Raw genomic sequence first — 22,074 nt, forward strand, 5'->3', positions numbered from 1 at the left:
GCTATAAAGCCACCTGGTAGGTAGAGCTGTTTAATTGTCATAATGTGGAACATGTGAAGCAAAGAAATGATATCCATGGAAACAAGAAGGTGATGGACCCTCAACCAAAAAGTTACATAGTGAAATCTAGAACACTAGATTGTTTATGATTTGCAGCCAAATTGAGATTTTGATTCGATTATGAGATTTAGAGATACATTTTTTCATTAACATTCAGAATGACCTGCATCTACTCAGAACTTTACCAAAATAAATGCAGGATTAAATTCTGCAGTTTCAACACGGGGTCCTCATTAAAGGTGAATTGAAGGAAAAGCCAACTATGTGTCTGATATTAATACCTGTGTGTGTGAGACAGAAGGGGCCAACAAACTCAGTGTTTACAGACAAACAGTGAGAAGATCTGTTGAGCCACTGTAATAAGAAGCTGGTGCTAAACACAGACAGAGCTCATAGTTATGTAATAGATCCCATTAACCTGCTGCACAAGCCCACTACTTACAGAAGTGGCCAAGTAAAGGGTCAGGCGTTTGGCACAAGTTTACATGGCGCTAATAGGTTGTTCACACGGTTCTATGCACAAGTGGAACAATCAGATGATAAGTAACAGTAGCAAAAGTATGGCCCTGTTTGTTGTCTACATTTTATTTTAGTTAATATTAATATATCATAATATATCATATCATCATCATGTACACCTGATGCCCTTCCTGATGCAACACTGTTCATCCTTTGGGTTTGGAATTGTCTCAGTTCATTTCTAGGCGGTAGGAGGATGTATGTTATGTGTAATTAACGCTGTTTTATTTAATATATTTAGGAATATTTGTATTAGTGAAATACAGTCGGAAATGACAGTTTGGCTTTTATCGGACACAGACATCTGAGTGCATTTGATCATCAGTGTTGATACCTTTGTATGCGTCAAGCGGCCCTAAATGTTTCCTACAGTAATTTAACACTAGCACATGTAGTGTGGAACTTTCAATCACGTAGTTTCCATTTGAAATGGCGATTTCTAAAGATAGTGCCGTTTCAAAGTGTAGAAGTCCATATGGGTTTTAACATGTATAGCCTTACTGATGCAGCTGAGGGCAGTATGGCGGTGATAGTACATTCAGGTTCATTCTCTGGACCTGGTGTTTGAGTTTGCATGTTCTCCCTGTGCCGTGTGATTGCCTCTAGCAGCTTAATTTTCCCTGTAAACATCTACGCCCCCCTGCGTCTTTTCTGGTTAATTAAAGATGCTTTTGTCGAACTAAAACATACAATTGGTACATTAACAATATAAATTCAATATACAGACCAACATACAGTTATATGTCACACTGTTTGTTATTCCTGTGATCTCTGTGTAATGAGCATTTTGATTAGCTCCCAGTTTCTTGAACCAAAACCACTTCACATTTTGGGTGAATGAGCCTCACTCTTACATTTTATTGTGGTCAATTGACACAACTCTGAATTAAAGGGGACATATTATGTAAAATTTACTTTTATGAGATTTTAAACATTACAATGTTCATCATCAGGTCAGATTGCTGAATTCCTCTTAAATGTATAGCCACTTTCGTAAGCACAGCTTGCATCTATATTAGAATTTTTTTTTTTATCTAAAACTATTACGTCTCTTTTATATAAATAATAATTATATTATTTAATATTGAGCTGTTGATTTTTGATTCTGTGTGGAGCACATCTGTAATCTTCTAACACTATCTGACCATCTGTCTATCTGAATGACAACAAAGTTTGTCTTAGTATTGTGATTGTGATTGATTCGTTTGAATTATCCTGTATTATTCTACATTTAGGGGCTGAAGTTACCTGCACACTGCTCAGTTCTTATAACTTACATTTTAAATAAAACAAGTAAAATCAATGAATGAGTAAATGAAAAATCAGCTGCTTGTTCCAATGAAATGAAGAGGTGAACTTCTGCAGTCAACAGGTCAATGGACTTGATTTAATACTAAGACGTTTTATATTATTTATTTAGAATAGCTTTAACTTCTCTGTATGACTGCCTGTTTTCATCTTCCCTGTATTATTTCTTTATTGCTCTTTTGACTGTTTTAATATTTGCTGTGTAAAGCGTTTTTTGAGTGTCCTGAAAAGCGCTATATAAATAAAATGTATTATCATTTTTAATTATTATTAGATTACAATTGTATTGTCATTGCAGAAAATACAATAATTCTTAACTCTCTGAGGCCAATATTACAGCTAAATTCAATTTTAAAAAAATTAAAATCTGATCTATGCATTTAAAAAATAAATAATAAATAAATATAAAATAAAACTAACTGAAAAAGGCATATTATGTCTTCTTTAAGGGCACAGATGGTGGAAACATTTAAGTTCCGTTCTCACCGTACAAAACAAAAATGGTGTGATCTATGATAATACTGAGCTGCTTTGCACTAGAAATACATTTGACTCGTACTTTTAACGATAGAGTTTCACTACTCATCAAAATCAGACCTCATTAAAATTAAATTGATGCAGTTGCATGATGCATCTAAAACCACAGTGTTGACGGGGGCAGGTTGAAAATGTATTTGCCACTTTTGGTCAAGTGTCAACCACAGAAGCCCATCACGAGAACTTGATATTGTACATATACAGAGTGGGTTAGCTTTGATGCACATTCGATACCCTGGACTAAGAATAACATGACATCCTATATCCAAATATTGCACACATGTCATTGTTTTGAATCTAATTCTGGGAGAAAACACACAGAAGTGAGTATAATGAGTTAAGTTTATGTTTAGGAAAATGTTGCTTTTGTTGCTCATTGAGAGACTCTGTGGGTTTAGATTGTAAACTCCTGCAGAGAGTGTGAATGTTAAATCCCAGGCCTTGACCTTGGCAGGGATTAAAGCTGGATGAATTTGCAGAGAGGAAGCAGATTCAATATCAGCTGTCTCGGAGCTTGTTAGTGGTGAAAGCTGCAGGAAAACTTAGCCCCAGTGACATACAGTGTAACCTACAGCTAAGACTGTAAACACACATGTTTAATGGTGCGGGCATCAATGCTATACAAGTTTACATTTTATAAGGAGGATTAATGGGTTATTGGAGAACTTACTGAACACACTCTCCTTTGTGTTAACATATTTGCACTAAAGTCTGCCTGGAAAATCCATTGCTCCAGTGTGGTCAAATGAAGCATGAATATAAATGCTGTTGTTTTGAACAATAAACGAGAAACACTGCAGTTTTTATCATTGAGCATCAATGAAAAATATTTTCATAACTCTCTAATTTGCAAATCATGAATTCCTTAGAAAATATCAAAATAAACTCTCTCTCCTCCAATACACTCATCTTCATGAAATTGATATGTAAAGTTCTCAAACTGTCTTGCATTGCCTGTTCTTGTGTGTTTTTATTATATATCTTTGAACAACAAGCATAAACTTTGACAACAAGCATCACTTTATCCACATTCTCCATAACCATAAAACAACATAATTGTTTTCTATGAAGTAAAAAAAATGTAAATTCAGCAGTAAACAAGCATAAAAATTTTATTAGGAGCATTTACGGACAAAACTGATTTATAAGCTTAAAGCTTACTGCATGTTACAGATGGCATTTTTAATAATATTAGTGTTTTGAAAGCAATGAGTTGAGCAGGAAATTAATGTTTTGGACAGCAGCATTTTTGGTTTTCATTGAAAGTTTTAATTGAAAGTTTTTATTGGAAGTTTTCATTAGAAGTATCATTTTCCAGTATTAAAGTAATAAATAAATAATCTGCACTTAAACAGTTAAAATATAAAGTAATAATTCCCTAATGAATGAAGATATGGTTATTTCATAGTAATAATTTGTACATTCCTACCTGCAGGGTGGACAGCAGGACCTCCAAGCCGCTGGACGAGCTGGGTGAGTCAGTCATTCTGGAGCGGCGTCCCTCTGTGGCAGTGGATACGGGTCAGACACAGACAGAGAAGAGGAACAGTTAAACAGCGGGCACTGGAGTGGACAGGTATGTGGCCGGACAAAATGGATCTGAGTGGAGCGCGTCGTCAATCAGATGTATGAAGACAGCAGCTCTCCACGGCAACAGCTCACCCTAGTGTTTCTGTGGGGCTCACGTCAAACGCCAAGCATCTGTCTCTCGTTTCCCTGTGAATGCCAACCACGACACACGCAGTGCTCACTGTACGGAGGGACACTACCCCCCACGGACCTCATGGGAAAACCCAATAGCACTGGGCATATGAACTACTCCACAATCTGTCCATGTGTGAGCGCATCCATAAAAGTCACGCATTATCAAAACTAAATGCTGGTAGTGAGCTCATATTTGTGGCTCACTGATCAGGGGAGCGGTGAAATTATGTTTTGTGTTACGTTCTTGAGTAATCCTACCCTTGAGAACAAAGTGCTGGAGAAAACATTTGCGCTGTGGTGTTGAGAAGACTGCCTCTATAAAAAGGCCTTGACAAGATCGGCTAGGCAGCTGCATGCCAACTATATACACACAGCTTCAACAAATATGAAAAAAAATAAAAACATCCAGAATAACACACATCATACATGACACAGACTTAAACATGTCTTTGGTCACTAATCATGTAAATGAGGAGGTTTTGAGAAGCTACAGTAACATCATTGAGATGGCTTGCCTCAGGGTAATTTGGCAGAGGGTTTTTTAAAAAAATGTGATTTAAAAGTGCATTGCTCAACTTTTCTGATGGGGGAGGGGTCCGCTACCTGCTTGTATCCATTTGATGATATTGCTTTGTCTGGAATGTTTCACAGTGTGGTATTAATCCTTTCTATCTTCATGGACGTCAAACCATGCCAAATTGCAGGTCAGATCTGTGGAGAGGTACCCTTACTCACAATCAGAATGTCTGTTTTTCTAGATATTTTTGAGCTATAAACCACTTGTAAGTTGATAAATGTAAGCTGGAGTTGTTTATCTACATCTAGAAACAAGTAGGTGAAGGATCCCCAACCAAAAAGTTGCGTAGTTAAAAATTATATTTAAAAAGTTAAACAACTTTTTAAATATAATTTTTAACAGTTTATAACAAAGCAGTGTTATCAGTGTTTATCGGCCTGTATAAATGCGTCCTGGAAGAATGTGCTGGGTTAAGTTCCCCTTTTAAACTTTGCTCTCAACGAAAGCTTAAGCTCAAACCAAACCACACCAGTTTAAATCATCCTAAGTCTTCAGTACATATAATATAGGCCTATGACTGTTATTCTATCGGGTAGTAACTAGGCTCCTGGCTCTATAGATGGTGTCACCCTAACTGGCTCTCCAAGCATGTGTGTTTGAAGACAGTCTAGGTGAAGCTGAAGGTCACTGATTGAGAATACCCTTCCTTAATCCTCACGTTTAGCTGTTGAGCCCACGGACTGCTCTCCAGCCCTCATCGACTTAACAACAGTTCATGCATGCCAAAAATCACAGACGGACACGGGTCTCTCTCTCTCTGTCATGTCCACACTGGCAGTTTGATGAAAAGAGATAGTAGTAACTGATCTGAAGTAAAAACTGAGTGAAAAAGTGAATAGAAACCGGATGCTGCCATTTCAACCTAATACAACTTTTCTTTAAAGGTGGAGGGTCCATCAGTTGCTTTTCTCCATGAAGATGTTATTGCTTTGTCTGGAATGTTTCACAGTATGGCATTAAACCTTTCTATCTTCATGGAGACCAAACCAGATCAAGTTACAGGTCAGCTCTGTGAGAAGCAACCCCACTCACACAAAAATACCTGTTTTTCTAGGTATTTTTGAGCTATAAAACAATCTGTAATTGAATAAATGTAAGGTAGAGCTGTTTAATGTCATACTGTGGAATATTCTAGGAACATCAAGGGCATGTCCATAGAAACAAACAGGTGACGGAGCCCCAACCAAAATGTTACATAGTGCACCTTTCATTCGAGATTTGTTTTTCCTTTTTCTTCAAATATGTAGTGATAAATTTACAGTAATTTACTACTATCTATACTTAGTTGGTTAATACTCCCACTAAAGTGTAAAGTAGTGAGTTGTTTTGGTGTGTGACGTTAACTCTCCACCTGTTGCAGTAGAATCAGATAAACTTGGACAAGGACACAGACAGTTGTACAATTAGTCTAGCTTTAAATGTAGCTTAACTGGGCATTGAAGATATTGAATGACAAGAACAAATGTGACCAAATCGAAAAGTTATGTGAGCGGCCACTTTTGAATCCACTGTCAACAAATCCTGAGTCCTCATTATTCCTAACAGGCCTTTAATCTAGGAAAGCTCACATAGGACAGGATTCCCCGCTACACATACACAAATACACCCTTGCACACACGCACATGCTTCGTGGGGACATTTCCTGGACACTGATCTTAACCACAACCGCAATCAGTAACCTTAACCTAAACCCTAACTTCAAAATAAACTTCCATGAGCTTTAAATCATGTTATAAAGTAGTATTTTTGATTGATTCATGTATGTTTGAGTAGTCCTGTATTGGCATTTGAGGCTTGGGTGCTCAGAAAATGCTTTTAACTAAACCCTCCCATATCTCTGTGCTTAGTTGAGATAAAAAAAACTTTTTTTTTTAAACTTATAAATGACAGTTCAGTGTTTGATCAGGGGAATTAGTCTGACACTAGTTGGGGGGCCTAGGCCTACATTTAGTTCTGTAGTTAGTTTTGAAACACAAAGACACAAAGATCTGGTTTATGATGACCAAAGTATAAAGTAACTAGAAAAGCACTCAGAGAGCGCAGACCTCCGCCAAGGACTACCCCCATTTTTTATATAAATTGCGATAAAATCAGTCTTCTGGATCAGATCCGGATCAGCCTTTGGAATATGAAAGAGGATCCCATTGTCCATCCCTGAGTCAAATTTCATGGGGTTTGGTCAATAATTAACCGAGATATTGAGAAACAAATTTTTTGGCCCCATTTACCACAAAAAACTAAAACTAACTAACTAAAATTTCAAAGTGATCCAGAATCCAGGATTTCTTCCGGATCACCCCCAAAATGAAAACAGTTCTTCCTTTTCACATTTCCAACAAATTCTGAAAATTTCATCAAAATCGGTCCATAACTTTTTGAGTTATGTTGCTAAAAGACAAACAAACAAACAAACAGACAAACGCCGGCAAAAACATAACCTCCTTGGCGGAGGTAATTATCTATGTAAGCAAGTACTCAATATTGAAAACTTCTTCCTATTTGTACTATAGCTTACCTTTAAGTTATTGTTGGTAGCGGTGTTTCCCATTAATAGACAATGGTGACCCAACATAGTCTAAAAACTATCTGAGAAAAAAAGGTTTAAAATATATATATACTTACTTTGCAGTATGATTGTTGTATTATCATAAACATATAAGTATAGAACACATTTTAAACTGTAATCAATGTTTTTTTCAGTTCAGTTGAGGCAATAAGTGAAATTTATACACAGGGGTGTGCAAAAAATATCGAAATATCGCTATATCGTATCATTTAATGTAATGATACAGTATCAGTATTGTGGGCTGCTGTATCGATATATATCACCAAGAGTATTTTTTTGGTTTATTTTACTAAATTATTTTGTTACAGCGCTACAGATTTGTTGCTTGTTCTGAGGAAGGAAACTCATTTATGCGACAAATTTCTATTTTCTCTGTTTATCTTATTTAAAATGTTTGTGTTTCACATTAAATTTTGCACAAGAAATGTTTTAACAAAGACTTTTAGTATCACAGCCATGATTTAGCCATTATTTTCATTTAACCATATTGAATAGATTTTCAATATATCATATTGAATTGAAAGCTCACTCTATCGAGATCTGTATCGTATCATGGTCTGTGTATCGAAGTATGAATCGTATCGGCAACTTGTTAATGATACCCAGCTCTATATATATATATATATGTGTATATATATATATATATATATGTGTGTATGTGTGTGTGTGTGTGTGTGTATGTGTGTGTGTGTGTGTATATATATATATATATATATATATATATATATATATATATATATATATATATATATAGTATTGAATAAATATGGATAGAAAATAATAAAATATGGATCACTTATGCCACCATAGTCTTAGTATAAACCTTTCTAGTATTTTTTTGTGTCCGTCTAGTATTTAAGAATTTAAACTTTGTCCCCAGAAGGAATGCATGCCCCATAAACTGACTGTTCAAAGACTTTAGTCCCCACAGTCTGATGAGTACAGGTCCACACACACTCCCGCACATAGACAGACATTTGGTGGCGTTGAGGGAAGACCTGTGTGTTGTGTCAGCTGTGCTCCTTATCTCTTCTCCTGGTAACTACACACAACAGGCCCAGTGTTACTGTGGGGCATAAAGGAAACATCAACAGCTGAGGGCCACTGACATTTCACTTAACGACTTCATCACAAGAGCATCAGCTGTAACCAGGTTTCCAAAGCAAGTATAATTATCATGGAAAGAGAAGACGGAGATTTAGATCATTTATTTATTCTTATTTGAGGTGGGCGATATGTCAAATGATCAATAACACCGCAAATGTTGTTATAAATACATGAAAAGTTTGAAGATTGGATTCATTAGTTGTTGTAAGTAACAATCTCAAAAGAGAGCTGTGTAACTTTTTGGTTGGGACTCTGTCACCTGCTTGTTTCTATGGATATGTAACTGCTCTGCCTGGAATGTTCCACAGTATGACATTAAGAAAGCTCTACCTTACATTTATTCAATTAGAGGCTTACAGGTTTTATAGCTCAAAAAATACCTAGTAAAAACAGGCATTCTGACTCTGAGCAGAGTTGCCACTCCATGGATCTGACCTGTAAATTGGCCTAGATTGGTCTCCATCATGATAGAAAGGTTTAATCCCGTACTGTGAAACATTCCAGACAAAACAATAATATCGCCATGGAGAAAAGCAGGCAGCGGACCATCCACCAGAAAAGTTGCACAATGCACCTTTAAAGATATGAAATATTAACATTGAACATAAACATTGGATTCATTGTTTATTAGAAGTAACAATCTCAAATGTGGCAAAAGAGAGCTGTTTAAAATGAAAGTGGAAAACTTCACTGGACGTTGATGCCTTTTTTGGACATTTTGACAGAACTGGACTTGACTGACATTTGATGTTTCGTTTACACAGTGGTCTTTGTGTAGTGTTTGTGTAAGTGTTGCGGGTGGAGACAGGTGGGGTGTCTATTCTTGTTTGTGTTGCATTTATTCTTAACAATGAAAAAATAAAATACAATCTGCACTGTCCTTTTCTAATTGACACTTAAAGCTCAACCCAACCTAATACATTTTAAAAAGTTACCTTTTACACAACATCAACAATAAACAGACTACAATAAACAGACTACTAGTGAAAAGTTTGGACACAACCATCTCATTCAATATTTTTTCTATATGTTTGCTACTTTCTACATTTTATATACATATAGAAGACATCAATATATGAAGCAAGAGTCATAGAATTGTTTAGTAAAGAGAAAAGTGAAATAACTAGGGATGTAACAATAACCGAAATATCATGATATGGTATCGTCAAAGTTCTAACAATAATATTGTGGACCATCACAATATATATCGAATTACAAATCTCTTTGCTTAAATTAAGAGATATAGTGCAGCAATAGCTAAAAAAACGACAGAGGGAACTTCATAGACCATGATCCTTTGTTCCATTTCAGCGCAGACTACAAGAAGAAATAACAGTTCTAAGCACTTTTAAGTCTTATTAGTTAGTTTAGATTAGTTCTTTGGATTAAATCTTAAGGCATTTTAAGAGGAAAAAGTAGCATATTAACAGCTTTGTTAGCCTTCACAAAATATCGCAATAAATATCACACTGTGAGATGTATATCGTGAAAATATCTTACAGAGAGATTTGGATATTGTTACATCCCTAATCGTGAGCCTCCCCACTATATCATGAACTTTCCCATTATATCACAATAAATATCGTACCGTGAGGTTCATACCGTGACGATATTGTATTGTGAGACTTGGATATCGTTACCCTCCTAGAAATAACTGAATATCTTTTGAAGGTGTGTAATTTAAAGATTTGGTTCGATTATTTTTTTTTTTTTTTCCCTTGCTACATAAATCCATACATCTTACTCCATATAAATGATGTCTTCTGTAGGCATATCAAAACTAGTAACCATATAGAAAAAAAACATTAAATGACAGGGTGTGTCCAAACATTTGACTGACTGTGTATATGTCGGAATACTCCAAAGAATATCTTAATGTTTTTGGAGAAGGACAGGTCTCTATTTAAAGCATTGCCATTTCTAGCTTTACACGAACAATCTATCTATATCTTTTTAACAGTGTGAATGTTTATGGTCATGGTCATGGTGTCATGGTTCTGGTGACGATACATTTGACCAGGGAAGCTGATGTGTCTTTAATGGATTGCTGTAATATACACAGTAGCCTTTAAGTGTCAGTAGTGAGTCTATATTCTCATCATCATGTAGTTAAGGTTCTTCACTCTCTTCCACAGCAGGCAGGATTCTGTTCTTTTTGCTGTAAAGCCAATGTCACCTCTTAAATAAATCACAGCTATTGAAACCTGAGGCACAGGAGGTCCCCAAGTCAAGTCATAAATCAAAATCCGTGCTGAAAAAAACAGGTGGGCCTCACATTCAGATCACTGTAGCAGACTGTGGCGTCTCTGGTCTCGGATTAAAATTAGCAAAAGATGGTACCTGTGCTAAAAGAGACTAAGAAAACACTAACCTGGACACGCGCCATGGCCAGCTCCACTATCTGCAACCCGAGCCCTGAACAAAATGCTGCCACAATCCTACTTAGCCAATCACTCACATGTCACCTGTGCATGTGAGGCCAATTATCATCATGCCATCTGCAGCGTCCATGATATGTACGACGAATGACAAGTGCAAATGTACATATGGGAGCTATGACAGGAGAACTCGATACAGGAAACCATTATTCCTGGTAAAAGTAGTAGTACTCTGACAACTTTTGGACAACAGTACAGTGGTAAATATATTGTTACAGTGCAAGTTTTAATGTATTATAATTATTACATCATCTATTATGGAGCTCAACAGTGACCGCCCACCCCACAGTTTTGGAACTAAATTTTCCATTCATTTTTCTTATAGAGTTACATTAAAAATAATAATACATAAATCAAAGTTCTAAAGCTTGCTCAGGGATAATCTGCTAAATTTCTGATAAAGTTAACACGTAGCTGGTTTTTGAACTCTTAATATATATATATATATATATATATATATATATATATATATATATATATATATATATATATATATATATATATATATATATATATATATATATATATATATATATATATATATATATTCAGCCTCACATTTTACTATAGGTAGTTTTATGTATTTTAGCATGTAAGTGTGTGTGAGTGTGAGTGTGTGTGTGTGTGTGCGTGTGTGTGTGTGTGTGTGTGCGCGCACGTGTGTGTGTGAGTGTGTGTGTGTGTGTGTGCGTGTGTGCGTGTGTGTGTGTGTGTGTGTGCGCGCGCGCACGTATGTGTGTGTCTGGGTTGTTTGGTTGTGTGGAGTCGGGCAACTATGGAGTTGGGTTGGTGGGTGGGCGGAAGGAAGTGTGGGATTGTTTTTAATCACTGTAAAGCACTTCTTGTTGCATTTTTGTATGAAAAGGGCTTCATAAATAAAGTTTGATTGATTGATTGATATATTTGTTTTTTGAAAAGTGGAAATATGAAAAAAAATTTGCAGAAAATATACTTCTAGAACCAAAGTGAGCAGTCACTGATAAGCTCCATTGTGCCTGTGTTAGATACGAGCCAGTTTTAATCTAGTCAAGAGGCAGTTTGTGAAGAAAATCAGACAGAAATTGGAAATTACAGGATGCAGAGTCATCAGTACACAAAATGCAAGGACAGTTTACAAACAAGGAGCACAATTTTCTGTCCATTTAATCATTCATTTAATAAAGTGTTGTCATATATATTTTATATATATATTGTTGACAGTATGGTTACCAGAGTTATAGAACCGAACAGAAACTCTACTTTGACACTGTTTAAATCCAGTGTATATGACTGAAAGGTTTTTATAAAGGTTTTTATTCTGCATTCTTCTCTTTTAATGTTTTTATTATGATGATTAGTTATGCTTTGATTTGTTTGAATTGGGATTTCAATGTCTTTCTTATTCTGTAAAGCACTTTGAATTACTTTGTGTACGAATTGTGCTAGACAAATACACTTGCCTTGCTGAAGTTACATGTGCTTTGCCTAAATTGTCAAACTAAGAAAAACAAGATTTTTACAAAAATACATATTAAATGTAAATATATTAACTTCCTTATATACAGGTGACTCTGTAAACTATGATCTCTAAATGTATGGCCTCAATAATTAATTTCCATCAGCCTGTTTATTAGAGCTGCGTGACATCGCCATGGAGATGCACAGAAAAGAATGACTCCAGGGTCAGGAGTAAGTAACAGGGTCGGGGTTAAACCACTTTAGATACCAGTCCAGCTGAGGAATGCCAAAATCTGCATAACACACATTTCACTTTTGGCATTTCTAATGTGAAGGTGCAATGAGTAACTTTTCTGCATGGGTGGTCCTCTACCTGCTTGTCTTCATAAAGATGTTATTCCATTGCTTTGAATGTTCCACAGTATGGCTTTATGTATTCATCTTGCATCAATTTCATTACAGGTGTTTTCTTTTTGTTTGTTTTTGTTTGTTTTTTGCTCAAATTAATCATGAAATGCATTCTTTCTTACAGTCATAGATTCGACTGCAACTTGGCCTGTTGGCACCACCTGCTTTTCTAGAGATAAGTTAGATTGATAAGTTTAATGCCATACTATGGAACATTTCAGACAACGCAATAACATCTCCATGAAGAAAATCAGAAGGTGTACCCTTAATCACAAAATTTACATACACCTTTAATAAAAGGCCACTCCATGAGAACATAAACTACCACAAAAGAATAACTTGTATTTGTTATATTACAATATCTGATCTAAATTGAGGTAACCAAGAAAAAAATTTACTAAAATCGTACATTTCTGGGGTACTTGCTTAGCATTTTATTCCAAGAATGACTTCAGGATTTTGTAAAATGCCCATAATTCTAACACTACAGACATAAAACTGCTTCTAATGAGACACTAAACTACCCATGTATAAGTACAGCCATCACTGGTAATACAAACTCTGCACAGTGTTCCAGTTAAATACTACTGTTTACTGTTTACAACTGTGTGATCAAAGTCCCCATGTATTCCCACTATAACACATATAGGTTTCAAACGCTTGATAGCAGGGCTCCATAGCACAATGATTTATTTAGCATTCTGCAGAAGCTCATAAATCAGGAGAGAAGCTAAAGACATTGGAGTGTGCGTGTCAGGGTGAAAGTGGAATTCAAACCAGAGGCTGCCTTTTCCATCTGACTGATATAGAAGCATAACATGATCCAGCAGTTAGGCAAGAGCCTCTTAACATACACATTTCTTCACAGCAGCTCTAAATTGTCTGGTGGTAGCATGAACAGTAACTTAAAATATCACTGGAGATTAAGTTGACAAAATTAACCAAATTTTAAAGTATATCTGCTATTCTAAATTCACATGTTATTGGAGTCTTGAAACACATTAGATTGAAGACTAAAATAATCTATACTTTCCCCAAATTACTCCACTCCACTTTTCTTTTCTTTTTTTTTTTTAAACTCTTTTTGAACTCATATTTGCATGTAGTTGTAGAAACTTGTACAAATAAAGGTAAGAATAAATTATGGTTCACAATAGCATCAGTTATCTAAATTATTGTGATTTTGTTAAAGGTCCAATATTACACAGAATTGACTAACATGAGTTTTTAGCCATGGTTACCTCATCAAAAATGTACCTAGAGTTGTGTTTTGTTTCATTCACACGTTTGAGCAACTCTTTATTATTAGTCTTTCTACATTTCCAAAGCTCAAAATGGTCTGTTCCACCTTGTGATGTCATGAAGCTGTAGTTTTCAAGTTAACAGCTACATTTTATCTTTAGTTCAGTAGAGATGGGCAATTCCAGAAGTGAAATCATCCAAATGATTCTAGTGAAGGTGTATGTAGGTTTAAAAACACAGTGATTGATTGACTGATTTATTTTGGTCACAGGTATATTCTGATATTATTTCACAGACAGTCATATTTAACATACACAGACCAAGCAGGTGTAGGCTGAAGCTTGAGCTTGTGGTGCCTACCCTTTATTTCAAATGGAGCAAATGGAGCGCGTCCTGTATTGCCAAATGACAACACAGGGTGGAACAGTGTTTTCTGTTTGAGAGAAGAACTCTGCCTAAGCCTCTGTAGGATTTGTGTGTTAAACTTTTATGAATGAAACAAACGCAAGCACACAACTTCAGGTATGTTTTTGATGAAGAAACAACATAACATAGATCAGAAAATGTGTAATATAGGCCCTTTAATATCCCAGGACCCAGAGCTCTATGAAAAAGAATTCATGCTGACATTGAAGACATAGCTGTGCTGCATAGCACAGATAACTCTGACACTTGATCAGACGAGGCTTGTCCAGCCAGCAAGAAATATACAACGTTGTTATGAATTTCTCCTCAGTCAGCTAAGCAGGTTTTGAAGAGACTGGTATGTAAGTGTCCTCCTCAGGTGAGTGCCCATGAGTCGTAAAGCAAAGTTTTTGAACTATATGCATATATGTGTTCAAAAAGAGTAGAAAGGTAAGTAAAAAAAGTATGTCAGTAAAATTATTTGAGCAAATCTGGATTATTTTAGTGACCAGTTAAATGTGTTTCATGAAAGACTCCAGTAATACATGAAATAAAAAAAAACAACATTATTTTAACACCACAAAATTACATTACCATAAATATACTTTTTTTAAAGCCTGAATTTCAAATCAACCATTTAACTCACTATTATATGAAAAAGAAATAACCAGGAGATACATGATATGAATTAAAAATTCCTATTTAATACTTAATAATATCCTACTGATATAAGAAGCCCCAAATCCATGTAAATAAACTGCACAAAATAGTTTAAAATATATATTTCCTAATATTTAATTGTAAATCTGAATCAGTTGCGTATAACCACACATACTACACATTTCAGATACTCTCCCATACTGATCATAGGCCCCATAGTTGAAGAGTCAGACTGGATAACAAGAAAGACAGTGGCTCAGCTGAGTTCTCTGCCAACATTCACACAGCCACAAGAAGAGTGATGGGTCTAATACTACATAGTTAGTATTAAGAGCGGATTTACCTTTGCAGACAGATGAATAATAGGAGCCCTGCAATTCTTTGAGAGTCCCATTCCAGGTAAAATTACTCCGGCCAAAACCAAACATTGTAATTTGCTACTTAAACAAGCCCAATTATAGTGTATGCGAGTGTCTGAGTTTTAGCCTTTCTGCTACTGTTAGGCCTAGCTCCTGCTGTGAGTTGGGAGAGCTTGCGGAGCACTTTTAAGCACCTGGCTCAGTTTTAAAAAGGCGCTTGTGCCATTTGCTAGAGGCCTGGGTTTGAAGTCCAAATGTCACCATGAGTGTGGCGGTGGCAAATGAGGATGGGGTGGAGATGGGGTGAGCCTGTGATGTGTGTGTTTGTGTGTGTGCTTGTGTGCATGTGCGTGTGTGTATGTGTGGGACAGAGCGCAGAGGGCGCGTAAATCAGACCCTGTCAACAAACGCAGCCAGAAGGTCCACTGTTTCCTACTGACAACCTGCTGTGGAAAGCATCAAGAGGTGAGAGAGAGGGGGGGGACAGAAAAGAGAGTAACACTGGTGAAGAAAGAGGGAGGGAGAGAGAGGGCCAGAGGGGGGAGAAAGCGGGAGAGACAGTGAGAGAGAGAGGGGTAGTAGAGTTGAAGGAGGGCGAGAAAAAAGGAAGAAAGGTAGGGAGAGGAGTAAGGAGAGAGGAAATGGTGAAGGTGAGAGTGGGGGAGATAGAGAGAGGGAAGGGGAAGATAGAGAAGGAAAGGGGAGCAAAAGAAAGTGCCAGAAGGAGGAGAAAGAGGGGGAGAGGAAGAGAGAGGGGGAGAGAGACAGAGAGAGAGGAAGGGAGATAGCATGAGATAGAAAGGGGATTAGAGTGGAAGAAAGAGAGACAGAGAGAGACAGAGGGGGGAGAGGGGGAGAGAAAGAGAGGAGGAGAAAAATGAGACAGAGAGAGAGGGGGAAAGAGAGGGTGGGAGAGTGGAAAGAGGGGGCGAGAAAGAGGAAGAGAGACTGGGGGTGGGAATGCGCATGTGGTGTTCATTTGTCTTTGATGAGATTCCAGGGGTTTACTGTTGCAGCCCAAACTCTAAGTGGTGTTACAAAAATAGTCAGCCATTTTTAATTCGTGCAAATGGATTTCAAACTGTTACGATATTTAAATAATGAGTGTTATTGTTTTGTGGCCAAGATTACTGTATTTTGATAAAGGCCCAGTTTTAAGCATTAGCTCCTGGTAACTGTAACCAAACTACACTAAAAAAAATACTATATTACTTGCCTGGTCAGTTCCATACACTTTTGGCATATGTAGATTCCTAACTAAATATCCACATTTGAACTGCTCTAATATAATGTTGTCTGATATTAAAGGCCCTGTATACCAGATTTTATTTCACATGTATGTCTTGTCCCCAGATCAGATACATTGCATAAGCAGACTAAAATAAGTCCACTGCGTGCTGTATGCATCCAACTACCATATATATATATATATATATATATATATATATATATATATATATATATATATATATATATATATATATATATATATATATATATATATATATGATAACCAGGAAGTGCACGTTGTTAACTTTATTGAAAGCACATGGTAAATAATCAGGACGCTCAGAATTAAAATGAAGTTGTGTTTTTCATGTTTTTAAGACATTTTAAAGGTGCATTGCACAACTTTCTTGTGGAGGGTCCGCTACCTGCTTGTCTCCATGGACATTTTTATGTTCTATTGTATGATATTAAACATAGCCATAAGCGTGGCGAGGAGAAAATTCAGTTTGTCGACTGGACAAAAGTTAGTTTGGTTGAAGACGTTTCGCAGCTCATCCAAGCTGCTTCTTCAGTTCAGTTCTCCTCGACATGGATTCTACCTGGACGACTGAGGGATTCTTCACACATAGCCATAAGCCTTTATTCATTACATATGTTTCTATTACACAAAAATACAACAATTCCTTCTGTGAATAGGAGTGACTCTCCACAGATCTGAACTGTAGTGTAGTGTAGTACTGTTAGAGCCATAATTTAATTTATTAAATAGTTATTTTATATTTTACCATAAATTCATATTTTATTATACCTTGAAAACAATTATTAAAATATTATTCTTAAAATTATAGAAATGTTAAAATGATTTATTTTCAGTCCCAATTTAAGTTACTTCAGTCAATTTGTCTTTTGGTTTATAGCGTAAGAGAGTGGGTCCACGTAAGAGGGTGTGTCCTAGGTAGGTAAATTAGGTCAAATAATCAGGTCAAATAGGGAGACAGGTGTTTGGGGAGAATGGCATTGTGGAGGGCGACCGACACGGTCTTTGACCGCACCGCACCGCACCGCACTGAACTGCATACGCTGAAAATCTGCAAATAAAAGAAATCAAACGAACTACGGACTACGTGAGTTTTTGTACATTTCGTGTGAGTCAAGAAGCGGACGCCCCAAGGATGGTTATTTACATGTGTTACAGCTCATGTTAAACTAGAAGCCATAACAAGTACTGAAACCTGCTTTTCTCCCTTGTGATCGATAAGTTTAATCTATACTGAGGAATATTCTAAACAAAGCAATAACATTTCCATGGAGACACGCGGGTAGCGGACCCTCCACTGGAAATGTTACACAGTGCACTTTTAATATTGTCATGTAGTCAAAATGGCAAGCATCGTTTCTCTGGTGAATTCACTCACCAGGTTTGTACTTGTCCTGATTTAACTTCTTTAACTGTCCTCCATTCATTTTATGGTCTTGTCTTGGCATCTTCTGTTTCATTAAAGACGTGACTTGGCTTAAGTCCTGTTGATCTGTATTGACACTAGAACTCTCTTATAAAGATCTATTACAAATAAAATGATATAATGTATATTTACTAAACTAAATATAAACTTTGATTGGTATATCAAATAGCAGTCCAGTAAACAGAAAATATATAGCTGGAAGTTTCAAATGCATTTTAAGTTGATGACCAAGTTTGTTACTGGTCCGATATTGCACCAATTGATACTTGTGAGACTGTCAGAATGTTGTTCCCTCATCAAAAACATACCTGGAGTTGTGTTTTGCTTCATTCACACATGTTTGAGTAATGCTGCATTATTATTCTGTCTACCTCTCCAAAGCTCAAAATGCTTTATTCCACCTTGTTATGTCATGAAGCAGTAGTGTCCATGTTAACAGCTACATTTTATCTTTAGTTCAGTACAGATGGGCAATTCCAGAGCTGAAATTATCTAAATAATTCTAGTGAAGATCTATGGAGTTTAAAAACACAGAGGAGCACTTCTTGTATTACCACATGACTGTTCTGTTTGAGAGAAGAACTCAGCCTAAGGGGATGTTTACATGAGAACGTTTGCAGGTAAAAACTACAAAATATTTTAGTAGAAGTGCCTTTCGTTTAGATGGTGATGGTGTTTTTGGGGCTTAAAAATGCAAAAATCTATAACCACCCTCCAGAGTGGAAAAGTTGAATATGCTCCGCCGTAGCGTTTCCGTCTACACTGCCCAAGACGCAAAACTCTGGTCAGATCTGCGCATGTCACGTCACGCGTTTACATCACATACATCACCACCTAGGGTCACCACCTAGCCGTCTTGCATGCATATCCAGTCAAATTCTACACACTTTTGTGTCACGGTATGCACACAAATTTCCTCCCAAAAACATTGTCTAATGCGGAATAAAAAGTGAAGACGCAAAGCCACATTTGCATCTACTGTTCAGACTGTCATCAAACAAAAACGTAGCCTACATGTGCAGGATTTGGGTGTTAAACATGTAAGCATGAAACAAAACAAAACTCCAGGTATGGCAAAAGGAGAAATTCAATTTGTCAACTGGATAAAAGTTTATTTGGTCAAATACATTTCTCCAAGCTGCTTCTTCAGTTCTAGTCAGATGCTGGTGGACACTTACTTATATCTGCCTGAAAGGAGGAGCTAATGAAACTACTCTGAAACTTACACACCTACTTGTTTACAGTTTTTGTTTATCAGTTAGGCCTATTGAACTTGCACTGAGCGTGGAGTCTTATTATCATAATCATTCAGGGCCGTAAGGGGTGCTTTCACACCTCTGGGCCTGATCTGGCTATCCCTATTGTTCTCTTTGTTTATTTTGATTTTGGTCTGAGGATTTAGTTGTAAATAGAAGATAGATGGTGTCTGACTTCTCCATTTCTTAACTCCCTTCTCAAAGCAATTCTTTTCTCTGGCTAAGATCTGTACCTCACTGTCCTCAAAGGAATAGCCCGTGGCTTTTAGGTGGAGATGGACAGCAGACTGAGGTCCACTGCTGCTCTCTCATCTTTGTAGGTACATCCACCTGTGAAGTGGCTGTTTCCAATGTAGCACTTAGTGCAGTCTTTGCTACACTAAATGGGGTCTAAACGTATTCAACCAAATAAACTTTTGTCCAGCTGACAAACTGAATTTCTCCTTTTGCCATGGATTCTATCTGGACAACTGAGGGATTTTACACAACTCCAGGTATTGTTTTGATGAGGAAACAGCATTGTTAGGATTTGTGTTTTTTGTTCTCTCCCCCTCCCTTTTCTGTTTCAGAGCTTGAGTGTGGCAGGGGGCGTGGCTGGCTTTTTCCGGAGCAGACGAGACACACCTGCAATCAATCCCTTCATCTACCTCAGTATTTAGCCCTGGTCTTCTCATCACCACTTTGCCAGATAATTCCGTCCTGTTCGGTAGCGTCACCAGGCTCTTGGATTAATTCCCGTATTGCTTCTTGTTTTGTCCTGGATTTACCTACTCCTGTGTTCTCCCAGGTGTCTCCTGATCGTCTGCCTTTGCCTCCGGAGAAGTTGGCCAGCTCCCTGCCTCCTCAGCCTGCCTGCGTTTGTACAATAAACTGCTTAAACTTGACTTTGTTCCGATTCTGCTTTTGGGTCCCTCGTCCCCCACTTAACAGAATTATCTGGCAAACAATGGACCCAGCAGAACCCAACGAGTTGGAGAAGATCGTTGCCACCCAAGGAAATTTACTTGGCCAGCACCACAAGTCACTACTGGATCTCAGGGAATCAAATCAAAATATCGGACTCCAAGTTTCAAACGTAACCAGGTTGGTGGAGCACCTTTCAAATCAACTCTCAGCCCAGAATCTCTCTCAACCCAGTAACCCCACTTCCATTGCTGCCTCTGCTGGTGCCTCCGCTGTACACCCTCCCCGTGAAACTCCAGTTCCTCATCCTGAGCCATACAATGGGGACCTGGGTAAAACTAAGGGTTTTCTCTTGCAGTGTAAGACTGTTTTTACTTGCCAGCCCTTGACATTTTCTACTGACCATTCCAAGGTAGCCTTTATTACGGGGTTGTTGCGTGGAAGAGCCCTTGACTGGGCCGAGGCTATGTTGGGTGGCAGGGGCGTTGAAAGTGTCAGTTATTCAGAATTTTTTGCGGACTTTAAAAGAGTTTTTACTCACCCAGATTATGAGACGAATGCTGCTAAGGGGCTTTTAGATCTCCACCAGGGAAACAAGAGTGTGGCAGACTACTCCATTCAGTTCCGAATCTTGGCTGAGGAATCTGGGTGGAATGACGCAGCTTTAAAGGGAGTTTTCTGGCGGGGATTAACTGACACTCTAAAAGATCAACTAGCTGCCCGTGATGAAACCACCTCTTTGGAAGAGCTTATCTCTCTAGCTATCCGTTTAGACAACCGCCTCAGGGAAAGGTGCAGGGAGAGAACAGCTAGGCAAGTTTCCCCTTTTCCACACTCCGGAGGGGTGCTGGTGAGCCACACACCCACAGACCCCTCCTCCAGTCGAATTCAACTCAAAGGTACTGTCTCCTGGCTTCAGACCTTTCCCTCTCCTAGCCCTGGTGGATTCCGGTGCCGATGACAATTTCATTGATTCTGCGTTTGTTTCCCTGAACAACATTCCTACAGACCCTTTACCTGAGCCCAAGAAAGTTTTTGCCATTGATGGTAAGCTACTTGCCTCAGTAACTCATCGAACTGTGCCTGTGTCGTTACTGCTCTCTGGTAACCATTGTGAAACCATCACATTCTACATAGTCTCCTCACCCTCCTCTCCATTAGTCTTAGGTCTCCCTTGGCTTAAACTCCACAACCCCCACATAGACTGGTCTACTCTGTCCATAGTAAACTGGAGCATTTTTTGTCACTCTAATTGTCTCCACTCTGCAGTGCCCAATACCCAGACTGTGTTAACTCTCCCAAACCCGTCGATCTCACACTTGTCCCCGCTGAATACCATGACCTCCAGGAGGTTTTTTCCAAGGACCGAGCCTTATCACTTCCTCCTCACAGGCCATATGATTGCAGCATAGACTTAATACCTGGTGCCCCTCTTCCTACCAGCAAACTCTATAACCTCTCCAAGCCAGAAGGGAGGCTATGGAGGAATACATTTCTAGTTCGTTAGCTGCTGGTTTAATCCGACCCTCTTCGTCTCCTGTGGGAGCGGGTTTTTTCTTTGTTGATTAAAAAAGGATAAATCTTTAAGACCATGTATTGACTACAGGGCCTAAACGACATAACTGTTAAAAACAAGTATCCCCTGCCTCTCATAGACTCTGCCTTCAGCTCCCTCCATGAGGCCACTATCTTCACCAAGTTGGACCTCCGTAACGCCTACCATCTTGTACGAATAAAAGAGGAGATGAATGGAAAACTGCTTTTAATACTCCACTTGGACATTTTGAGTATTTGGTAATGCCATTTGGATTAACTAATGCCCCAGCTGTATTCCAAGCTCTCATCAATGATGTTCTGAGAGACATGTTAAATAGATTTGTGTTTGTTTACCTTGA

General features: G+C 37.8%; 1 protein-coding gene across 1 annotated transcript in view; it reads right to left on the minus strand.

Moving 5' to 3' along the window:
- The window catches only part of LOC110169491 (cytosolic carboxypeptidase 4), a 56,440-nt gene that overhangs the window by 27,191 nt on the left and 7,175 nt on the right, over nt 1-22,074 (minus strand). Inside the window, exon 2 of the mRNA XM_055155889.1 lies at nt 3,854-3,927. Coding sequence (XP_055011864.1) covers nt 3,854-3,910 — 57 coding nt within the window. The 5' untranslated portion in view covers nt 3,911-3,927. The remainder of the gene's footprint in view (nt 1-3,853; nt 3,928-22,074) is intronic.

Source organism: Boleophthalmus pectinirostris, unplaced genomic scaffold, assembly GCF_026225935.1.
Source record: "Boleophthalmus pectinirostris isolate CB_2022bp ecotype Guang Dong unplaced genomic scaffold, ASM2622593v1 HiC_scaffold_2, whole genome shotgun sequence".
NCBI lineage: Eukaryota > Metazoa > Chordata > Actinopteri > Gobiiformes > Gobiidae > Boleophthalmus > Boleophthalmus pectinirostris.